The sequence below is a fragment of the Ailuropoda melanoleuca genome, chromosome 1 (assembly GCF_002007445.2).
Source record: "Ailuropoda melanoleuca isolate Jingjing chromosome 1, ASM200744v2, whole genome shotgun sequence".
NCBI classification, from domain to species: Eukaryota; Metazoa; Chordata; class Mammalia; order Carnivora; family Ursidae; genus Ailuropoda; species Ailuropoda melanoleuca.
In genome coordinates this window covers 75,132,676-75,153,552 of record NC_048218.1, presented here as the reverse complement: position 1 = coordinate 75,153,552, position 20,877 = coordinate 75,132,676, and the positions used below count along the sequence as shown (strand labels likewise).

Sequence of the window (20,877 nt, the reverse complement as noted above, 5' to 3'; positions counted from 1 at the left end):
TAGTGTCTATATAAAATTTTCCCCACCATGACAATAAGCTGCCTGGTATGTTTTATTTCTTCCAATAGAGGATTTTAAAATAATTTTGCCTTGTTTTTTGTGCTTTGATTATCGGGATGAAATGAAGCAAATTAGAAAAGAAAATTAGCTAGTGAATATTCTCTCTGCATATAGATACTGTGCATATATATTAATATATTTATTATAAATATACATGTACATATATACACATAGTATACATAATATATATGTACACACACATATATATGCATATACATATATCTCTATATAGATATCATCATTTTATCTACTATCTCTCTCTCTTTCCCCCACTCTCTCCCTTCTATCTCTTCACACACTTCTCATTATATATATATATGGTCAGGGTCTCATGATCTGAAAAAGAAGGATGGCTTTACTTTGAAAATACATTGATGCAATCATTATCATTGCATACATAGTTGTTCAGGTCAGTGGGGAAAATTATTTATTCTATTCAGAAGTATAACATAAGAGATACAGAATGAGAATCCAGATGATTTAAATGGATCCATGGCTGAGTGGCAGAGTAGTGTGTTACCTACCTACAGGCAGCCAAGAGTAGTTGTGTTTTCAGACTGGTGTCATTCCTCCAAGGTTGTACTTTAAATGTACTCCTTAGAAACTTGGCATAGAGATGTTGCTGTAAACAAGACCTATTCAAGAGTCATCCCATGTGGATTCCCCTGTAAGGGTGCCCTGAGAATCACTTCCATCCCACAGAAGCATTTTATCAGTACATCCACTCCCACATGCTTGAACAGTGTGCACAACCCAGATTTCAAAATAAGCAGAGTTAACATTCTTGACTCCTGGCCCAAATGTGGGTGCTTGTCATGAGCTCATGCCTTTCTTTAAGGGTTGGCATTTGTGGTGCTTATGTTATCACAGGCTAACTGGACCAGGAAAAAAACATTGAGAGACATGTGCTAGGACCATGCCTGGGACTCCAAGACATAAAAATGCACACAATGTATTCTGAGTCTTTGGTGGGGGTAGGGGGTCAGAAGTGTGGCAATAATTTTAGGGAAACAGGTTTAACTGAGTTCAGGTCATGGCTCCAACACCGTCTGGCTGAACGATGAGGGCAGGGTGGCCAACCGTCTCTTCCTCTGCAAAATGAAGATAATAGTATTTAACTCCTAGGGCTTTTTTTAAATAGATAATGGACATAAAATATTTAGTAAATGCCAAACACTATAAAAATTCTGGACTTGCACATGTTCTATGAGGAGGAAAGAGACAGTGTTTTATTTACCTCTATTTTGCCAGAGCCCTGCACAACACCAGGTATACTATAGGCATTTAACTAATGTTATTCTATTGAGCAAATGGGTTCAGGGCTGGAAGTAAGAGTTGGGTCTACTACAGGCTACTGCCACTGATGGTTATGTGATTGTGAGTTTATCTAAGCTGTCTGTGTCTTAGTTTCCTCATGCATATTAAATGGAGGTGATGATACACTTCTCCTGGTCCTCACATGGCACTTGGGAGGCTCTGATGAGAGACTGCCTGTGAAAGTGTTCAGTAAAATTTAAAGCACTATACACAGGCTTGTTATTTTTAAGTCATTCTGTTTTCTGGGACATTTTCTAAAAAAATGATCTCTAAATTCCCTTTTAACTTTGAGTATAGCTAATTTTTAAAAATAAAAATTAACAACTCTTTACAAATGTCTTTGGCCCTTCTTTGGGGATCTGTGCTCCATAGACAAAGAGTATATTCCAGGAAACTACACACCAGAAAAGCATCCAGTGATTTAAGAAATAGAGGCACGTGAGTGGCTGAGTCGGCTAAGCACTGGACTCTTAATTTTGTCTCAGGTCATGATCTCAGGGTCCTGAGATCAAGTCCCAGAGCAGGCTCCATGCCCGGCTCTCTCCCTCTCCCTCTGCCCCTCCCCCACTGGCCCCCACACCCTATTCCCACCCCAGGCTCACACACTCTGTATCTTGGAAGGAAGGAAGGAAGGAAGGAAGGAAGGAAGGAAGGAAGGAAGGAAGGAAGGAAATAAAAGAAAGAGAAAGAAAGAAAAAGAAAGAAATCATGCTGTAGTCTTTGGATATACAGATTGGGCCTTGTTTTCTTGGCTCACATCCACAGCCCTTCCCTCCACAAATGATAGCTTTTATGACTTTCTGATGATCAGTACTCAAACAATAAGACACAAATTTGGGAATGAATGTGTGTCTAAGGGAGATGTTCAGCCACAGCTGACTCTCTTGGACTCAAACCACAAGAAAGTGAATAAGAATGCTACATTATATTCTGTCCTACCTACACACGTTTCATGAATTCTAGTAAACATATTCTTATCTTATCTGCATTAATCGAGCACCAAACACCCCAAACCAAAAGCCCAGGTGACAAATTGTTCATCAGTAACTCAAGAGACACAACTATACCATAGTCGTCCCTTTGTCTAGGAAGCTTAAGAGAAAGAAAGAAAGAAAGAAAGAAAGAAAGAAAGAAAGAAAGAAAGAAAGAAAGAAAGAAAGAACGAGGAAGGAAGAAAGAAAGAAAGAAAGAAAGAAAGAAAGAAAGAAAGGAAGGAAGGAAGGAAGGAAGGAAGGAAGGAAGGAAGGAAGGAAAGTGATGCCTCAGTTGTTCAGTCAGTTAAGTGTCTTCCTTTGGCTCAGGTCATGATCCCGAGGTCCTGGGATCGAGTCCCACATTGGGTTCCTTGCGGGGAGCCTGCTTCTTCCTCTGCCTACTATTCCCCCTGCTTGTGCTCTCTCTCTCTCTGACATAATAAATAAATAAGGTCTTGAAAAAAAAAGAAAGGAAAGAAAAAAAGAAAAGAAAGAAACACAAAGAATCATTTTCAATTTTACTGAAGGCTATTTGAGAGCAGGGACTGAGTCAAAGTGACCCACTTGCTACTCAGAGCCCCTGGTTCCCTGATGGACACACAGAAGAAGCCTTCAAAGAATATACATGTTGAATCTATAAATCAATTGTCAAATCAATGAGTGCCATAGAGTCTTGCAACAGAATTATACTGGAAGCCACTAGAAAGTCAGGCCTCATTACAACATCATCCACTGTCATTTATTTGTTATATGCAATCAAACAAATGCATTAGAATTACAGACTAGAAGCCGAAGGTCAATTTATTTGGAAGACCCAGTATATGCCATCTTTTCTCCCTTATGCTTTTAAAAGATATATTTTGTACCTAGAATGTGCGATGTATAACCAGTCTAAGCTATTATTGTGGCTCAAAAACATGACATTTAAGTCTGCCTTACATTAGCTTCTTACAAGTTTACAGATAAGTTCATGGCCCTGAAGGACAAGTGCAGAACCTCCTGTACTATTTTGTGAACAAATACTGTCCTTGATTTTCTCCTATTTTTCTTACCCTTGATGTTTATAGTGGTTACTGATTTCCTCATTTACCTACATGTTTTTAACGTAAAAAATTTTTATATTGTAGTAAAAAATGCCTAACACCAAATTTACCATCATAACAATTTAAGTGTAGTTTGTTAGCGTTAGATATATTCACATTGTTGTTAAATAAATCTGAACTTTCTCATCTCGCAAAACTGAAACCCTACAGCCATTCAACAACAACTTCCCATTTTATCGTATTTTCAGCTCCTGGTAATGCTGCATATGTAATCTTTAATCTTCTTATAAGCATATGTATTTTATAAGGTACCTCAAATCATTCTGAAACAAAGTGATTTCATTAGATAAATCAATGGATCATATATAAATGTAGGCTGCAAGTTTACAGGAATCTTGGATTCTTAAATATATCACACATACAACCTTAACATATACAGCCCCAATCTAAGGCTTGACAAACACACTTGCTGTCACACATCTGTGTTCCTACAAATGCAAATATAGAGATAAATTCCGTTTAATGCATCACCCATCGTAGATGACCAGATCATATATGGTTCATTTGTAATTGTATATGCTACGTAATAGATAGGAGAGAACCTAGGTTTAAATACTGATGATACTGATTCCACTTCTTATAATTTTACATGCCCAATAAAAAGAAGGAAAAGTTTCCACAGATCAGTTTCTGGTTTTGTGTGTTCCAGACTGTGTTTGTCGTCTACTATTCACACATTTGCCATGGCAGGTTTTTTTTGTTGTTTTTTTTTTAATGTTATGTTAGTCACCATACAGTACATCCTTAGTTTTTGGTTTAGTGTTCCATGATTCATTTGTTGCATATAACACCCAGTGCACCATGCAGTACGTGCCCTCCTTAATACCCGTCACCAGGCAGTTATTATAGGGGATATTCATAGGACCTCCAACCCCTGGCTCAGGTGACACTATGCCTACTAAGTCAATACATGGGCAGAGTACAGGATGAATAGCAATAGCTGAACTCTACACAAAGGTAACTCAAACCTGATAAATGTATCCCCTCGAAACACAAACTAAAAGAATCCCCTGTCTAACTTGCTCTTGGCTGGATCCTAAAAATCCCACTGCATCTCTACAACCCCTTTGTGTGAAATGAAAGGTGATGAAGGAGAAATTGGAGTAGACTGGTACAGTAACATTAGAAGATTATAGTTATAATATTTCACATTCTTATAATTTATAGAAACACAATGGCGATATAAAAATATTGCTAAGTAGTTCCCAGGACTACTTAGCAGGTGAGAGGGCTTGACATAGAAATTTATTAGGTTTATAGTAAATCTAATTCTCAGATAAGCCCTGGGGAAAACCTTTTGGTGGGCTTGGAAAACTGAGCAATTCTTGAAATGATGTATGGAGATGGCCACAGTATCACCTTTGTGATGTTTCTACTGAAAGGACATTGCTAACTCTAAACATGAGGAAACATCAGGCATACCTAAACCAAGGTACGTTCTACAAAATAATTGGCCCATGTCTTTCAAAAATATCTATGTCATGAGACATAAAGACATGTGTGATCCAGGATTTTCTCTTGCTTTAAAGGACATTATTGGGATAATTGGAAAAATCTGAATAAGCTATATAGAGAAGATGAAATTTTATCAGTGTTAGTCTCTACATTTCATTTATTGAATTGTGATGACGTAAGAGATTTCCTTGTTTTAGAAAATGCACACCAAGACCTTCAGAGTAAGACGCATCGTATCTGTGACCGGCAAATGGTTCAGGAAAAAAAAAATCTGGAAAGTGCCAAATAAGGACTTCCTGTGTCTCCTTATTTATGTCTCACTCACGTGGGCATTAAGCAAAGGAGGGGTGGGAGTGAGGAGCAGCCCTCAGACAGCTGTTCAGGGATGTCTGGAAAAGAAGCCCACCCACATTGCTTTTGGACACTGGGTGTGACTTGGAGGGTATCAGGTTTGTCTGTTAGGGAAACTGCCAACCTCCTCCCTCCACAATTGGCCTCTGTGTTTCCTTGCATGCCCTCTGAATAGAGAAGTTTCCCTTTTCTCAGACACCTCCCTGAAGCATCTTCCTACTTCTCAGTAGATTCTGAGACATTAGCTTACTTATGCATTTTTTCTATTCGATGAATTCCAGTGACCTGTAAAGGTGGAGGTCAAATCAGAGGAAGCACATTGCTAAGGTTGCAATGCATCTGCTTTTTCATTGATACAAAAAAGCATTTGACCTTAATCCAGCACACTCAAGGTCTAGGTCCAGCTTTACTCCTCCTAGATGACCAACTTTAGCAAATATTAGATTCATAGAGCACAAAGTTGGAAGGGTTAGTAGAAGCCTCCCCAAAGCAGAATTTGGTTTCCACTAAAACAGAGATTGTGCAGTTAACCTGACGTCATGTACTACAGAGTGTTGGAAGACTAAAAATCACCAGACTCCTCAGTCCCTCCAATGTGACCAACACTTGCTGAGTTTATCACCTTGTAGGCTAAAATGTTCTCTCCTGATTCCGCTATTATCAAAGAGGCACCAGCCAGGATGACTTGGAGAGGACAGGACCCGAGGTTTAGTTACCTGAAGGAAAGACATTTAGCTTCTCCAATCCCACTGCCACAGACAGCCAGAGCTCTAAGGAATGTGGGAGATCATCCACTTTAAGCCCCTCATGAGGCATCTGTTGTTTTCAATTGTCCTGTACCTGTTGCTCTTTCCTTGGTAATAAAAACGTTATTTTCTTTTGGAAACTCTCTTTGCCCCAGTGTTGGTGGGGCTATTGATCAGTGTGTTCAGACTTCTCCTGGCCAAACATGGCATCTTCCTTCTAAGAATTTGAATCTTAAGCTAAATGACTCAAGTTCAGAAAAACCTGTTGGGTCTGATTAATTCCTGCTGCGGCATAATGAAGTGACTCTTTTCATGCCTATTACTTAGATCCCTGAAGCTATCCTGCTTCTGACCCTTTCCTGAACCTCATTTTTCAACTTTCTCTTCCACTCTGTGAATTTTCATGTTTTTTTAAACATATTTTCATATTTTTGGTTTCATTTAGCCAGAGTGAGTTTCTATTGCTTATAACAAAAGAATCTTCGTTGATACATACTTCCTCTTAAAGATCAAGAATCTAAGGCTCAAAGTAGGCTGCTTGCCTAGGGTCAGGGAGTAAGTTGGCACCAGAGACCAGACAAAATCCAGGTTAGCCAGTTTCTTTACATATCTGCTGTCTTCTCTAGAGATTTAGCAACCTTGGAAAAAACGAGCTATTCCACATTGCTAAGGTACCCAGGAGGACATATTATGATTGAGCTCTTTAAAAGTCTATTGAACTTTTACTTTTGACCATAATCGAGTATTGGAGACCAGAATTTGTTCTTAATAACGAAAAGAAGAAGAAGAAGAAAAGGAAGAACTCACATGTTCAACAGCCATAAAAAAAGAACCAGTTACTCATTTGTAACAACATAGGTATATTTCAAAAACGGTGTGCCTAGGAAAAGAACCTAAATGCAAAAGAATACATACATACTATGTGCCTTTATTTATGTGATAGTCTATATTTGCACTGTCCAACATGGTGGCCACTAGCCATCTGTGACTATTTAAGTTGATTAAAATTCAATAAAAATAAAAATAAAAATCTATTTCTGCAATCATATTAGTCACATGTGACCAGTGGATACCATGTTGGACAGTGCAAATATAGAATATTTCCTTCATCAGAGAAAATTCTATTGGATAATGCTGTTCTAGAAAATATACATCTAGTATATAATGACAAAAAGCAAGAAAACATTGTCCAGAGTAGGTGGGAAGAGCAAAGGGGCATGAGGAGGACTTTTGGGGTAATGGAATATTCTATATTTTGGTTGTGGTGAAGGCTACATGGTATATAATGTGTCAAAACTCCTCAAACTGAACACTTAGAATTAGTGAATTTCATTGTATGTAAATTACACATCAGTAAGGTTGATTCTAAAAGTCAAGTGTTTCATGGAAGCTCTTTTTTAATCACCTGTAATACTTAAAATTCGATGATTTTTTGCAATGACATGAACATGTTATTCATCCACTGAATGGTATTTTGCTGGTCCTTGGAGATGCAGAAACAAATCAACTAGCAAACTTACCCTCAACCTGTTCTCAGTCCAGTACAGAAGATGGGGCTTATGCAAAAATTGCTCACATTCACAAAGGAAGTAGCAGGTACCCTTACGCAAGTACAGATATGATTCAGGACATTAGAGGTGAGGGAGTTTCCTTTCACCTGGAGGGATGAGAAAGGCTTCCTGTACTCTGAAGGATTTCTGAGATGTGGATATATACAGATAGGTTTTTAAAAACATTCTGGAGGGGGAGCAAAATATGATCCAGGGGAGCTGAGCAACCAGGAAACTATGTAACTAGTGGATGGAATGAATAAAGAAGAGCTGTAGTGAAGTAATTCACATGGACATCAGTGAGAAAGGTTTGTGTTTTAAATAACTGAGTTTGGCAGAGCGCACACTCTCAGCTGCTAGGAGCTGGGAAGGAGAAAGTGTCTCTTTCTCTTATTTATGTCCAGAATTTCGGGTCATAAATGCTGTTTCCCTAAGTCCTTAACTTTCTCTTCCTTTTCATGCACATCAGAAGTCACCACAAACAACATCATTCAAACTTGTAGGTCTTGGTCAGAAAGGCAATTGTCTTCTCCTAGGCTTCTGTGTATCTCGTTCTATTATAGTCTTTGCCTAAGAGATTTAAGTTGCTGGAAAAGCATGTAACTTGCACACCAAAGAAATAACTTATGCATTTGTAACCTGAGACTCCAGGGTGAGGAGGGGAAGACAGATGTAATATTAATATAAGTGGCAATTATGGTAATTATAGTATAATTGTCACTTATTTTCCCAGGTTATAGATGGTTGTGTGCTACTGATGTGCTGTTGAATCTTAGAGAGTTTGCCTTTTTGCCCTTGGTCAAGGTAGCTCTTGGCATTTATTTCTGCAACGCAATAGGGCCCATTGTTTTTCATAATTATTTATGTAAAAATTTTTTGCCCCATAATATCTGTCCTTTTTAGCTAACTAAATTTAGGATTTTTTACAACAGCTATTGATGTCAAGGCATGCATTTTAAACGTTTTTTTTTTCTATAAATTAGTCTATAAACATTTTGAAATTAAAAACATGCTAGATATGTTTGCAAATTGATAATTTATTTGGGGGTCTAGAGCCTGTCCTCGTAATTTAAAATATGTAGATGTGTCCTGCTTATTTCTTTGAAGCAAATAAATATCAGGCCTGAAAAGAGCACCAGGTCTTGCTATTCCAAATGTGATGCAAGGACCAGCAGCATCAGCATCACGTGGGAGCTTTTTAGAAATACAGGGTCTCAGGCCTTACCACAGACCTACTGAACCAGAAGATGTGTTAACAAGATTTCTAGGTGACTCACAGTTGCATTAACATTTGAGAAGCACTGCACTAGAGATCATTATTTCACCTCTCATTTTATAAATGGGAAAAACAAGGCCCTATGTGATGGAACAACTTGGCCATGGCCAAAGGAAATTGAGTATTTTCAATTTAAGAACTTTGTATATTCCAGTCACCTGTATTCCAATAGCAGGAGTAAAGCCAAATACTTTAACTCCAATTAACAAATCTATAATTAATTAGTAAAATGATCTTCCCTTCAAGTTTCTCATTTTGTAGAGCAAGCTGTTTGATTTGGCTGGGGCTCAGGCCAGCATGTTTGTGAATTTCACAATTCACAGATGTTAGACACTCTCTGGCTAAGTAAGGGAAGAGAATGTCAAGTTTTAAATAGCTTCTCCCTTCTATCCTGGCTGAAGCAACAAATAAAATATTTTTGTGAAACACATTTTGAAAACCAGAATTTCTTTTAAGGAAATGTCAAATTTCTCTGGAAAGGACTTTTGACTGGCTCACAACTTTGACTACTGTTGATGTTACCCGTTTGCTGGTGACCTGTGATTAGGGGGTGAGCGGAAGATGTGAACTTGCCGTATTAGTGACGCTTGGGTACACAAACTTTTTTTTTTTTTTCCTGCTGGAGTCTATTTTAATTTAGCTTCTGAATCATATTTCATTCAATTTCCAAATCCACAAAACCGGGATAGGTTTACAGCCTGTATTCAGAAAGGAAATAAATGATTCTGTATGTAGACTTTTCTGATATTATACTCATTTTCGGATATATGAAGAATTTAATGATTTTACTCTAAAGTAGGTCGAGCCAAAGCAAAACCAAAACCAGCAAAACCAATATACATAATAAGAAAGTGAGACAGAATGATAGAGATTGAAGTAAACCAGAATGTTTTCAGTAACAGGCAATTTAAAATAATTTTGTAAGCTTCAAGATAGTCTGGAATAATATACTATTATCACTTTAAGAAAATCTTGTGTGTGTGTTTGAGGTAGGATATTTAAAAATGAAACATAACTCCATAAAGGTTATTTTCTTTTATTTGGGGCAGGAAAAACTTTTAAGGGATGTGAATGGATACCACTTTCTCTTAGTTGAGACGAAGAGTGAGTTCTAGGTTAAATATAATCAAGGAATTTCCCTGTCTTTGCTATTTGAGATTGTGACCACAACAGGCGGTTGGCTGAAAGGGAGAATGAAGGGGGGGTGGGGGGGGGTGGAGATGGAAAAAAAAAAAAAAGAGCAACTCCAGAAGCAGTTACAGAAGTCCTCAAATCAGTATGCAGATACAAGGAAACGTTAATTAGCCGGAGCAGGATGGACACTCATCAGCTCAGTTCTGTTATAAAAGTCCAGGCTGCTGAAATTAAACTCTGATGCTATTCACGCCAGCATCCAATCACCAGAGAGACCAGAAGTTCAGAGATGACTCCAAGTTGCCAAAGAGTGTGGCCACTATACCTCCAGGACTCTAAAGCCGTGGTAGACGGGGAAGAACAATCTTAGAGAGGATGCCCAGCTGGTAAGAATCAACTGTTTCTGATGTTTGAGTCACTTGACGAATCTCATTGGCTAAAATCAAGAAACGCTCCGCCTCTTTGCAAATGTGTGTGAAGGGGGAAGTGTCTCAACTTCTATGTCTGATAGCATTTGACCCTATTGCTTTTAGCCTCCTGGCTTTATTATCTATATATACACAGGTATATGTGTAGATGTTCTATAATTGTTCTCCACTGGTTGATTGTCAAAGAGAGTTGAAGGAAATGAATTGTGAAACTTCACGGTGTGCCACCCTACAGTACTGTCCCGACCCCTACATCCAGCGGTGAGTTGAAACGTGACGTAACTTCTATCAAAACTTAATTGGAGTGCCTTGTGTATTATGAGTGTTTCTGCTGTCTACAAAGAGCAACCCCTCCTTGTTTATGAGCACAGTGATATTATTTTGGACTTTCTGTGAACTTAGAGTGGTCTACGGGCATCTTTTCTAATTTTCTTTTTTCATGTCTGGATCTACAAAGTTGGAAGAGAAGCTTCCTATGGTTTCTTTAAAAATATGATCACACCATGTGCAGAGGTTTAAAATCTGTTATTTGCCTTGCTCAGCACTCACCCACCCAGGAAGAAGAAATTTCATTGGTCTGGGATATAATAATCTATAGACTATCTTCAAGTCAAAATAAACACGGAATAATTTTGATTTATACATTAAAAAATAGATGAATAGCCATTGTTATGCCAACAGATTGTGGCTTGTCATTTTGGCTCTAAGAAATAATTTCTTCTTGATTTGTTTCATAACAAACATCATCTTTTGACAAATCTGGCTTTTAAAATTTATGATTGTACTGAATTTTATTTATGTTTATAGGAAGGAACATTTGCCTAGCACTAAGAGGGAATATTAGTGAGTGTGCACGATGTGTGTGTATGTGTTTCAAATTAGAATTTGCTATTTTTAAACTGGTAAATGAAATCTGAACAGTGTTTTTCCAGTCATAAAGTTATAGGAGATATTTAAGTTGTATGTAGCAGTGTGATGTTGTTAATTTAACAGCATGAGATTTGATGTTGGAATTTCATACTTTATTTTATTAGACTAATGAGAGAGGTCCTCTGAGTGTTGAAAATGGTGGGGTTCCAAAGGGGTTAACTTGTCAGTCACCACCGAGGCTTATTGGAAGCTCATACCAGAAGTGGAGTGGGCTCTCTGGGCCGGGCTCAGTTACTGTCACATTGCCTAGGCAATTACGGAAGATGTGTGATCTTTTTTCATTAATATGACTTGTCACCAGTAGGACACTAATGTGGACGACGTAGACTTTGTTCCTCTTCCTGTGAGGTTTCTGGTGGGCTGTCTGAGGAAGCAGAAACGGAAAAGTAAGGCAGAAAGGTAAATGGTGGAGAAAGAAAAGAGAGGGAGAAAGTGGGGGGAAGACAGCGAGAGGGAGCAAGTTTGTAGTCATCCAGGTTGAAATGAGGAATGCGAATCGTGATCTGATTCCTGCCTTGCTCTCTGCCACCAATCACAACGTTAGCAAAAATGAAGGGCTCTGGACTTTATGTTCTTGGATAACTTGCAAATTAGTTTCATTGGAGTTGGGGGTTGGGTCAAGAAAAAACAAAACACCCAACGTTTTCTAGTTCTCAAAATTGTTTTCCAGACTCAACATTTTCTATTCTACTAAAAATCTTTTGAAGTGGTCTTCTAAGAGCATAGTTCTGATGAAATATTAGCTGTCTAATGCCTCCCTTGAGGACATCTTTTTTAAAGTAGGTACCTGGATCTACCTCAGCTCTAGAAGAAACTTTCTTCTATTGACTAGCAACCCACACGTCAACCCTGTACACCCCTGTCTACAGGCATTTCCAGTGATTATTGAGAGAAGCCTGTAAATATAAATAAATGAAAAAATTGTTTCTCATATTGTCCCAAAAACCTGTTAATTCATGGAACAAAAATCATCTGTTTCTGACACACTGTAAAATTCAAAATACTAATAGTACATTAAAATAGTTTAATAAATTGTGTTCGGCAAGATTGTGTACCATCCATTTGTAGTGAAAACTTAACTTGCAGATAAATTAAAGAGCAGGGAAATGTTTGTTGCCGAGCCTCTATTCTGTGCAAGGCACTGGAAAGAGCAAAATTAGTAAGATATGGCTATCGCGTTTATTTATTTACCTCTGTGGTACTTATGTACTTAATAACAGATCTGTTTCCCTCAAACATTTTAACTGTTTTTGTCACGTATTTTAAAGACTGAATTATTACTATTTTCTTGTCCATACTACTTAGTGAGAAAATAAGTAGATGGATTATTACCATAAGAAATCTACAATATCATGTATTGTCAATGTAAGAGTAATATTCGCTTTCATGCCTAGTGAGTGAATGGGTTTGAGTTGCTATTTCTTAGCAGACAAACCTTGTAGTTCTCAGTTTACAAAATCTATTTTAAGAAAGACCAAATTTAATCATTCCATAATCATAGTCATCTACATAGTTAAATTTGTCTTTTTTCCTGACCTCGTCTTTAGAAAGAAGTCATGAAAGGAAATTTTCAAAAAAGGAAAGAACAGGATATCTTGTTATTTTTAACTCCAAGCTACCTTAATGCGTGGTTTCCTTTTATCACAGAATAGAATAAATGAGAGACGCTATTATCATTTATTACTAATTTAATGCCATTCCCAAAAGCCAATTTCAAAGTTCTATGATAATCATTCTCTCAATTAAAATTGAGATTTCACCCTCTGGTTTTTTTTCTTTGCACCTAAACGTATTGACATGCAATACATTTGGTTGTGCTCCAGCGTTGATGCTAATTTACTTTAGTCTCTGCAAAAACTTTTCTGATAATCAAAAGGGCATGAAAACTTTAGGGCTAAAATTTCCCCCTTTGATGATATTGACCATTACAAAGAAAAAAAGGTGGGGAAAATCAAAAGTCTTGTCATTTTATTGTTAACTTAATTTTAACAAAAATGTCAAAATAGGTGAAATGCTATGCCAGATCAATAAAGAAGAGCGAATGGGTAGATTACCATTTCCTTAAAAATGAAAACTATAAACAGTGAGCTCTGTTTATTTTTTATTAGGTAAAAAATCAAAATGAATCTAAAATGTAGCATTTTACAATCTAAATCTCCGTTAGTTTATTGTTGGGTAATAATTCGGGCCTTCTTTCACCCTTTAGTTTTTAGAATTGCCAACAATTTTTTAAAATAGATTTCTAAACTGAGTAATTTGAAAAGACAGATTAAATCCTTTCAAAATGTAATTTTGAAAGTAAACCAGTTAAAGTGATAAAAATGAATCAAGATCAAATTTTGAAATAATATGATAGCTGAGGGCTAAAAATAAAAGAAAACGCAACCTATTATGATTCAAGCCATTTGCAAGGTGATTTTGTATTATTTTTGCCGGTCACCTTCTACTCAAAAAAGCCCAAAGTGTTAACATGGTATATGGATGAGTAAGAAGCATTTCCTGCGCAAATTGCATATTGATTGTGAATTTTATGCTTTACTAGTTAAAAGGTCTTAAGTACGCTTTCTAAATATATCCCAAAGGGAAGTGTGATGACAGAGAACTTCTAGGGGAACATCATTTCGTTTATGACAGAATATCACAAAAGGACAGATGCAGCTCTGTGTTGGGTGTCCTTCACTTGCCTCTCCACATGCGTCCTCCTTTCTTCTTCTTGTTCTGTGCCTTAGGAAGCTGGCTCCTAAAGACTACACTGACACTTCCTTTCTCCTCTGGGTTCCTCTTGGGTTAGAAGCACAGAAGGAGATGTGATGAGCACTGGGTGTTATATGCAACTAATGAATCATTGAACATTATATCAAAAACTAATGATGTACTATATGTTGGCTAATTGAATTTAAATTCAAAAAAAGAAGTGCGTAAGGAGGGAAATTAGGGTATATGTTTCCCTGGCCAATTCCCTGTTGGGTTTTCTATTAAAGGCTGCAGGTCCTGTCAGACAGCACCTTGCCATAGGTCCAGGTGCCTACCCTCCCTTTCTTTCATGCATAGAAATGGTAAGCATTCCCAGCCACTACTAACTCCAGAAAGCCATATCCTATCCTTTATGCCTTGGCAAATAGTCCCTTCATTAAACTCTCTACAATCACTCTTTTTTCAAGTGCTCTTATTCCTGTCAGGATCATGGCAGGTACAAAGATAAAATATATGCCCACAGTGTTGTCTATACACATACAAAGTCTTCCAAAATTGATATAACATATAGTGATACAATTTCTGATGTGACATAAAGGATGTATCCATTCACTGCAATGAGCAAACCAGCTTTTAGTAAGGCTAATCCGTTCATTTTGGCCATCTCCATAGTCACTGTTTCTCTACCTATAACAATCCAACACGCTACAGTCTGTGTATGTTGTATTTGAATTGAAGCAAGGCAGAAGGCAGGAAGAATTGGTTCATAAAGAAATGTGAAAGTACAGTTTATCAACGGGGACTAATGTATCCATCAGTTGTAACCAAGGGGGAAAAAACCTGATTCAAACCCTTACAATTTTCACAAGAATAAATTCTAAAAGACCATTATGATCATTTGTGGTTAGTCCACAGTATGATGTATTATAATTCTAGATGCTACTCCTGGGCTGTAAGTGCATTTAAATGGCAGGGAGGCAGGGGAGTGTGTTAGCTGAGTGCACATAGAACTTGTCAAAAGATCTGAATAGTCTTAATTCCACCACTAACTGATTACATGACCTTCATGAAATCATTTAAGCTATTTAAATAAAAGTTTCCTCATAAAGTAATTAGGGTTTACAACCTCTGATCTACTCTTCACAGTTGGGACGTGGAGAATTGTATATGAATCCAACAGATCTGTGAAATGCATTGCTTTAGTGTACTCCTCAGTTTTACTACTGTGTGGAGCACACCAGCATACTGGGGATTCGTTTCCAGCGATGATCGTGTCCTCATGTGGGCATACCTTAAGTTCCATTTTGCTTGACATCATCTTTAAAGTAAGAACAATTATGGGTCTTGGTATGATCTTGGCTTGTCTCTGTCCATGTTTATACTTCACAATTCAGATTGAGTAATCTGAATCCCAGAGGGCTTAAGTGATTTTCCCCAAATCACAGAACAAAATAGTAGCAGAACCAGATCTAGAATTTAAGTCTCGTGATCCAGTTCAATATTGTTTCTACCACAGAACATATTATCATTTTATTAGAACTGTATAGAACTTTACCATTCACGAAGTATTTCCCAGTCCTTTACGTATCTGATCTGCCTGGGAGGTGGGCAGGTGTGGTAGGCAGAATAATGGGCTCTAAAGATGACCGGGTCCTCATCTTCAGAAACTGTGATATGTTCTATTACTCAGCAAAAGGGAATTAAGGCTTCAGATGGAATTTAAGGCTGTTGATCAGATGATCTTAAAATAGGTAGATTATCTTGGATTACCCTTGTGAGTTCAATGTAATCATGAGAGTCCTTAAAAGTGAAAGTTGGAGGGAGAAAAAGAGGCAGGGATGTGATGTGAGAAACGACTCAACAGATTTTGAAGTTGGAAGGGGATCATGAGCCAAGCAAGGCTGGCACCTCTAGACACTGGAAAAGGCGAGATAACAGATTTTCCCCCACAGGCTGCAGAAGGAATGCAGCCCTGCCAACACCTTGATTTCAGTCCAGTGAGACCTGCATCAGGCTTCTGACCTACATAACTCTAAGATAATGCATTTGTATTGGCTTAAGCCACTTGTTACGGAAGCAGTAGGAAACTAATTCACCAGGCAAAGGATTTTTATGCCCAAATTGTAGACATGAAAACTAAAACTATGTTTTGTTTTGATTTGTTTAACTAAAGGATTCCAGGAACTTTTTAAATTTTTTATTTCTTGGTGCTGAGTGGAGATAGCAGAGATGTAAGATATAATCCTAGACTCAAGGAATCCAAATATTAGAGTCACATATAGAAATCCTACAATGAGGTTCGAGGAAGGGTAGGGAGAGGCATGCTTGCTGACGACTGCAAGTGCAGATCACCCACCCTGGAGGCTGCAAGTTGGAAGGGTGATTTTTATTAGTGGCATCTGTCAACGTTCCTCAACATGCATGGGGGTATATTTCTTTTTTTTTTTAATATTTTATTTATTTATTTGACAGAGAGAGAGAACAAGCAGGGGGAGCAGCAGAGGGACAGGGAGAAGCAGGCTGTCTGCTGAGCAAGGAGCCCCAATGTGGGGCTTGATCCCAGGACCCTGGGTTCGTGACCTGAGCCAAAGGCAGACGCTGAACCAGTTGAGTCACCCAGGTGCCCTGGAGGTACATTTCTATTCAAATCATAGATGGTAACTGAAGCCCAAAATTGTAATGCCCAACTTCAGGTTCAGGAAAACACAGTAACATTCATTTTCACCTTCGATGTTGTCAGGAATTACGAGAGATGTTACATCCACAGCTTGAGACCATGATTAGATAAGCCTCGGTGGAGCCTTGGGATTGCAGTGTAAACGAAAACCATTTCGGTTCATGTCGTTCTCAGGCCACTACTGAAAAAACAGCTCTAGACCTTCTGATGCTGTAGTTTCCCAGTTAATTTTCGGTTTACAGTTGCATTGCTACCTTTCTCTGGGAAATGGAGGGTGAGGGGAAGGAATGCAAAACTAGCATTTTTTTTTATCAGCCTCCGCAGAGCATTCATTTGTTTGCACAGTCCATTTTGAGACCACTACAGTGAGGCAAACTTGGACCCAGGGTCTCAATAGAAGCTTCTAAAAAGGTACCCAATGACATGAACAACAGATACATGCCTTCCTAAAGGGAGACTTCAAGTTCTCACTTTACTTAAGAGCCAAATGGATTGTGAGATTAAAGTGGCAATTTTCAATCTGTTTCAAGTCAAGAGAGCCAAGTTTCTGATTAGCTGTTTTGCAGCTCAAATTTGTCCTGACAGAGTTCCTATCTCCTTTAAATAACTCGCCAGGAACAGTCCTCAAGCAACAAGTGATGGATGGATAAAGCACTATAATTATGATCAAAGTCCAAAGACTTCGGTCTATGTAATTATGCACTTCCCAACCTCTGAAAGTCACTTTGTTCCATTTAAAATAGGATGAGAAATGGACATAAGGTGATGTGTACTTATTGGTTAGTCAGGGTTTTGGAAATGACAGTTATTAACATGTCGGTTTTACCTTAAGCCATAATATTTGGGGGATAATTTAAATGGAGAGAATTAATCGTCACTCTGTTCTTATTGTTTGCCTTCTAGTCTCCCTTTATATCTGAGTCTTTATTACGAATTAGCCTCTAAGTTCAGAAATTGTTAAGGTAAAAGAAAAATGTTGTAAGGCTCAAAATCCCCTTTCCACTTTCAAATTTCCAGTACCTTTTTCTCTTTTTCAAATGAACAAGCTTAATTTGTCAAGTTGAACAGAAAACACCCTTTCTCACTTTCCATGAACTTGGTTAGCTCTTTCATAATTGAGGGGAAAACCAGCATCACAATAATGTTAAAACTGATAAAGCATTTTGACTCAAGAAGTACAGAATTGGATGCTGGTGTGATAATTTAATCAACCACATGGTTACCTAGCGTGAATTTTTAATGTAAGCTTTTTTTACAAATGGTGGTACAGATTGAAGTTAAATAATAGAAAACACACAAATTCATGAGAGGGATAACACTGCAACAGACTTTGCCTTCTGAAGTTAAATATGTTATACCTTAAGATTTTGACTGCATTTAACCTGCTTGCCCTAACATACCCTGACATTTCATTACAGCTTCCTCAAAAATTCCAAGCTCTGCAGGGGCACCTGGGTGGCTCAGTTGGTTAAGCATCGGACTCTTGATTTCAGCTCAGGTCATGATCTCATGGTCGTGAGATTGAGCTCTGTGCTGGGCATGCAGCCTGCTTAAGATTTTCCCTCTCCCTCTGCCCCTCTCCTCCTTCCTCTTAAAAAAATACCAAGCTTTACATATTTTATCTGAAATTCGTCATTAGTTTTCCTTTTTTTTTTTTCTGGTTCAGCCAAACTTTCATCTTTATGCTTGAATTTAATAATCTCATTTACTTCTTAACTACATAAATAAAATATAGTATATTTATCAAAGTTTTCATTGAGAAAAATATCTTCCAACTTTTCCATAATATTGCAACCTCCTCCAAATAGGAAGTGCTAATAAGATGTTTCCATTTTATTTTTCTTTTTCACACTTTTGTTATCTCAGGAAATGAATGAAAACTTTCTGCTAGATGGGGTTTTCAAACTAAATTTTGAGCAATCTAAACACTTCCAGTCAAAATGAATTTTTTCAGCATCTTAATTGATACTCTCTAGTGTTATAAATCTTTGCACCTGTGTCAGCGATTTGTAAGTATCCTGTAGAAGCTGATGTGGATCTAATCGAGATTTCTTCACGAAAACTTGGCATATTAATAAAGCCCTTATCTTTCAGGTTAGTGCTGGTGAATGTAGGCCATCCTAGGTATCACATGTGCACTGACATGCTTTCTGCAGAATCTCATGCAGAATCAAGTTTTCTCACTGAGCATAAGCCTTCAGTGTTGTCCTCCCTATGAATTCACTACCAGCCCTTCTATCTAGCCTTCTATGTACCACCTTATCTTCCGTATGTACAACTATATACAATTTTATTTCTAATTCTTGAATCCTTCAAAGCAGTAAAGTAGAAAGCTTGTTATCTTGTTGGTTTGTTTTTTTTTCCCCTCTCCGCTTTTCTTCTTCCTTCCTTCTTTTTTCTTTCACAGAATCTCTGTATTTCTCTGCTTCTAGGGAAGACAGAATATACACGAAAAAGAATACATATGAAAAAAACACTTTTTTTTAACCAGTCTAAGCTTTCCTCTGCAAAAGTGAAATTGGGGCATTTTGTAAACAAAAAATAAGTAATTATGACAGTAACATATCCAAAATAAAAATACGTGAAACTGACATATAATTTTGGATTTTATTAAAAAAATTGGTTTTGTTTTTTTTTTTAGTATCTAGTTTATCTGAGTTGCTAAGCATGTTTTTAAAGGAGTTTTGTAAATTAGCTAATATTAAAATAAATTGATAAATACTTCTAGTTTGGGTGACTGGGAATAGAGAGAGAAAAAGGATAATGCTTTAAATAGTTCAACATTTTAAACTATAAAACTATTCAATAGTGTTCAGTAAATATTTAATAAATCTTAGATTTTAGATATATGATAAGAAATTTGAAAATTCGGAGGCTTTTAGTACTGTTTTTACTGTAGCAAAACTGGTTCTAGAATCGTCTGAATTAAGTGTGAGGTTAAGAACGATCATTGAAACTCAGGAGGAAACATAAATATTAGAACACTTTAGGTATTCTCAGATGAAACATTCAGATAAAGGTACTTGGGACTTGATATTAATGATATAAAAAATTATTTATTAGACAAATAACATGTTTCCAACAATAATGGAAGCCAACAACGAAAAATATAGTAAGACAGTTGTTTTTTGGTCTCTAATTTTTTATACATGGAAGTTATAATAAAATAACAAATGTTTTATTCACTATATAAATCATATCATAACTTTCAATTTGTCATGTATTTTTGCACTTAACATAAGTAACTGCCTAAGGATCTCATTGGCAACTTAACGTTTTTAATTCCTTTATTGAGCATTTAGGTTGATTATAATTTTTATTAAAGTTTTCTTAAAAGATTTATTTATTTAGAGAGAGAGTGAGAGAGAAAACATGTGAGGGTGGAGGGGAGTGACAGAAGGAGCAGGAGAGAGAATCCTAAGCAGACTCCATGCTGAGAATGGCACTCTACTCAGGGTTTAATCCCATGACCCCAAGATCACTACCTGAGCTGAAACCAAGAGTCAGACGCTCAATCAACTGTGTCACCCAGGTGCCCCTATAATTTTTATTAAAAATTTAGAATATAGGGGCACCTGGCTGGTTCAGTCATTAAGCATGTGCCTTTGGCTCAGGGCGTGATCCCAGGGTCCTGGGATCGAGCCCCTCATTGGGCTCTCTGCTCCGCTGGGATCCTGCTTCTTCCTCTCCCACTCCCCCTGCTTGTGTTCCCTCTCTTGCTGGCTGTCTCTCTCTCTGTCAAATAAATAAAATCTTTTTTAAAAAAAAATTAAAATATAATATAATCACCTTTCTTTTGAGTTATTTCCTTGGGATCATTCCTTGGAACAAATATTTAAGGAAAACAAACTAATACAGGTTCAAGCCATACAAAGTGCCATGTAATTTACCTGCATTATTTCATGTAATACATTTTTGAGGAAAGTAATATCCCAGTTTGCAGACAAGAGAAAAATGCTCAGAGAGATAACTAACTGACCAGTGTGACTTTACTGGAAGTAAGTGGAAGGACCTCTTTGTTTTTTCATTCTCATCTGAGTCAGAATTTGAAACCAGGACTATCTGATCTGAAGACTTTGGTATTTCCCCCACAATATGCTGCCATCTAAGAAATGAGAGGGTTGACACATAAAAGGCAATATAATTTTTCAAGTTTCTGGAAAACATTACTATTTAAAAGGA

General features: G+C 37.3%; 1 protein-coding gene across 5 annotated transcripts in view; it reads left to right on the top strand.

Annotated features, from left to right (window-relative positions):
* Positions 1 to 10,326: 10,326 nt before the first annotated feature.
* The window catches only part of TP63 (tumor protein p63), a 228,766-nt gene continuing 218,215 nt past the window's right edge, over positions 10,327 to 20,877 (top strand). For 2 of the 5 annotated variants that reach the window (XM_034661180.1, XM_034661199.1), the window contains exon 1: positions 10,499 to 10,655. In XM_034661180.1, the coding sequence (XP_034517071.1) occupies positions 10,543 to 10,655 (113 nt within the window). In that variant the 5' untranslated portion in view covers positions 10,499 to 10,542. Of the gene's footprint in view, positions 10,353 to 10,495; positions 10,656 to 20,877 lie in introns of those variants that run through there. The other 3 variants (XM_019794738.2, XM_034661203.1, XM_034661184.1) reach the window with 3 other exon arrangements.